The 3,476-nt window shown below is 34.3% G+C and overlaps 1 protein-coding gene across 1 annotated transcript; it reads right to left on the bottom strand.

Moving 5' to 3' along the window:
• Nucleotides 1-2,339: 2,339 nt before the first annotated feature.
• Nucleotides 2,340-2,922, bottom strand: LOC104466407 (PTB domain-containing engulfment adapter protein 1-like; the record flags this gene model as incomplete). The annotated part of the gene is made up of 2 exons (XM_010079805.1): nucleotides 2,340-2,432; nucleotides 2,806-2,922. Coding segments are annotated over 2 exons (210 nt in total), but the record flags the coding sequence as incomplete, so codon positions are not given.
• Between the last annotated feature and the right edge of the window lie 554 nt (nucleotides 2,923-3,476).

Genomic DNA, 3,476 nt, shown 5'->3' with positions numbered 1-3,476 from the left:
ATAATTCAATAGCATGGATACGAGAGCTGTGAGAAAACCTAAAATTTAGAGTTTAATTAATCTGTTTTAAATCACAAGAATAATTGTGTTATGTTCATAGCATGTAATGTGAAGAATATCTGCAGGGAAGCAAGTTTTCCCCCATCTAACCCAAAGAGCTCAGGAAGTGACTCAGCTGAGGTACTACTGCTCATGTTGGGTATTCTCCCTCACTCCGGTAAGCTATTTTATTTCAGTATGTAACAAAATACTGCTGGTAGATTTGAAAATTTTACTCTGACAAAATGATCACAAGATAGAAATGGTATTTTTCTTTTCTAATTTTGAAGACATAGAGCAGCAGTAGCACAGCTATTTTTAACAATATGGTACTTAAAGCTTTAAATTTAAATTCAGAAAAAATCTCTAATTTTTTTTAAAACTAAAGTGATCATTTTGACTACAGAGATTGTGGAAATAGAGAAAAATATTCGTTGTGCCACTTCTGCTTTTTTTCTACTAGGAGTTGAGACTTTGCAAAGCCATGCTTGAAATGATAGTTGATTTGAATTAAGTGTTTGAAATTAATTAATTGCAAACTATAACAGGCAACTGATCGTCTTATGTTTGTAATTTCCTTCTTTCATACGTATTTGTTGCTCACATAGTAAACCAAGAGATAGGTATTATCAAATCACATCCATTGCTATTCCAGGCACTCTTGACTTATGATCCCTTTATTGGACTCAAAGTATCTTAAAAACACTTATACTTCCTTTTCCCTGCACTGAAGTCACTTCCTAACCTCACTATTCCATTCCTTCATTTATTTTCAACCTCATTGTTGCATTTATATGTACTTACTTCCACGCTAGCGCAATTAAGAGCTCTGATTTACTATGTACACCATCTAGTTTGAAACAGAGCTACTGGAATGCTGCCTGTTGGCAAGGTACAAAAGCTGATAGTGTTTGGTGGATAGTTATGTTCCTAGATTTGAGAAAGACACCTTCCTAAAAATGTGTTTGTGTGTTTGTTTTATTGTTGGCTGCACAGCTGATTGAAGAACCATAGAAGAGGAAAGTAGCTTAATCCAGATTGAATTCAAGGATACATGAAGTTGTTGTAGTCATAAACAAACTAGCTGCCATCCCAATTAAGGAAAATAAAAGATTAAAGAATTGACTAAAGTTATTTTAAATCTCTCATTAAAGTTTATTATCTTTCACTGAAAGCTTCATAAGTGAGAGGACATCCACAATTCGCTGTTCTCACTCTGGGAATTACGCAGGATTTATAATTTATGGTGCTCTCTCCTCTAAATAGGTTTTAGTAAAACAAAATGACAGTTCCTCATGGGAACAACCATCTAATCAATATCAAGGGAGTGTAGAGACACTACTGAAAAATTGTCATCACCTTTATAAACACACTTTTACATTGCCCAAATCTCTAACCATCCATTTGAAGTGAAATGCTGCACATCCAGAGCAGAAACAAGGTGCCCCAAAGTGCAGAGCTTAAAAGCAGTCCATCTTTTTCTAAGATTTTGCTATACGTACATTAAGAAACTTTATTTATTTTCACAGTTACCTGGTGCTGTATGGTTAGAATACACTTGTAATAAGAGGGGAGTCATTAGGAGCAGTCTGCAACGCAACCTGCATTTTTAGAGGTCCTGCCTAGATATAAGTAGCTGTCAGTCAGTCAGATAAAATACGTGTGATCATCCATAGGAACCGCAGAAAGTGCTAGAAATTTTCCATTATGAGGAACCCACACTTTCTCCTTTTTGCCTCCCCACCCAATGTTAATTCCTGAGACCTAATGAGTCCTTTGAAAGGCAAACAACATTTTTCAAATTCATTTAGAAAATGTCAGTTGTAAGTGACAATATGCTTGTGACAGAAAGTTCTTAGAAAAATCCCAGGTAACATTCGTGAACCAGATCCTTTAATTGCAGAACAGACTTGTTCATCCTTAGCTGGCATGCTTGGATGTCGGCTAGAAGAAGTATTTACTGTCTTCAGGCAGCAACAAATAGATATGACAAAGGGATTTCATCCTTAGCTGGCATGCTTGGATGTCGACTAGAGGAAGTATTTACTGTCTTCAGGCATCAACAAATAGATATGACAAATGGACTAGAGAACCACAATTTGAGAGACTGCAATTTGCACTTTTGCTGTCTTGTCACAATGTTACTGTTACTTCAATAATGCATTTCACCAGATCTGTTACCTGATCACTGTATGTTAATCACAATCACTGGAAACAGCACAGATGCTAATAATTACCATAGCACAATGATTATAAATTTAGAGTAACTTCAGATATAAGAGTTATGTTCATGTACTTACTGGAGATGCCTGTACTTGTGTTATTCTTAACTGGTTTTCCAAATCTTGAACTTTATTTTTCAGTTCTGTGTTTTCAGTTTCCAATTCTTGAATCTACAAAGCAAGTGGATATTACAACAGTGATTATAATACTAATTCATTTCAACAACAGAGTCCATTTAGATGAAGTTTTATCTGAGATCTGGTGATTTAGAAGCAATGGTTAACTACTTATGTGAATACAAAAAACAAATATCTGTATCTTCCATATTTCAACCTTGCTTTTCTCTTTAATGACCTTGCAAGATGGCAAAACATAAAATACTGTTTCACAGTTATCAGGTCTTTTTAAATTTTTTTTAGTATCTGTTGCAATTCTTAGCAATCTGAGAATAATGCTAGAAATTATGCTGCTATAGAAAGTAGATAGCACAAATACCGTAGCATGTTCTTTTATCTCTTGAAAAAGCCATAGCTCAGAACTTACTCTTTTCTGTAAACCTGCAATTTGTTTCCTTGTTTCAACATCTTTTCCTCCGGATTCCAGAAATTTCCTGTAAGCTAAGTCAAATGCTTGGCCAATTGTTAAAGTTATCTCTTCCGCCTTTACATGAAACATAAGATTGAAATTAGCATATTATGAATATTTTATATAATTACTTTAATTTCAAATGATCACAAAATACTTTACACCATGGATCACGTTGAAAGGGTTTGCCTCGTCCATCATAAAGTCAACACTAAAAAAGGAGTATGTCAAACACTCTTAAGCAAAAAAACAGACAGAAAATGCTATAAAAACAGCTTAAAAAGACTTCGGATAAGGAAGGGAGACTAAACAGGCAGAACACAATTAGCTAATTCTTAGTATAAATTATTCCTCTAATTTCTATAAACACAGCATGCTGCAGTATCTCCTTTTCTGATGATTTCTGAAGCAAACACAGGCTTTTCAATCATTGCACAAATTGTTCTAGTTTTAATGAATGTTTTCATGTTAATGGATGTTTTGACCTCTATTGCTTTTATATCTGGATTTCACACTAATTTTTACAAGTCCTACAGTATCTACTGTAGATAAATGTATTTATCTGTGCAAGTATTTCCAATCACAAAAATCCTACCAAACAGAATTTGCATTTGTACGTGCAAAAGCTA

The sequence above is a fragment of the Pterocles gutturalis genome, unplaced genomic scaffold (genome assembly GCF_000699245.1).
Source record: "Pterocles gutturalis isolate BGI_N339 unplaced genomic scaffold, ASM69924v1 scaffold26969, whole genome shotgun sequence".
NCBI lineage: Eukaryota > Metazoa > Chordata > Aves > Pterocliformes > Pteroclidae > Pterocles > Pterocles gutturalis.
The sequence above is the reverse complement of the archived record's forward strand: the minus strand, read 5'-3'. Positions and strand labels throughout refer to the sequence as shown.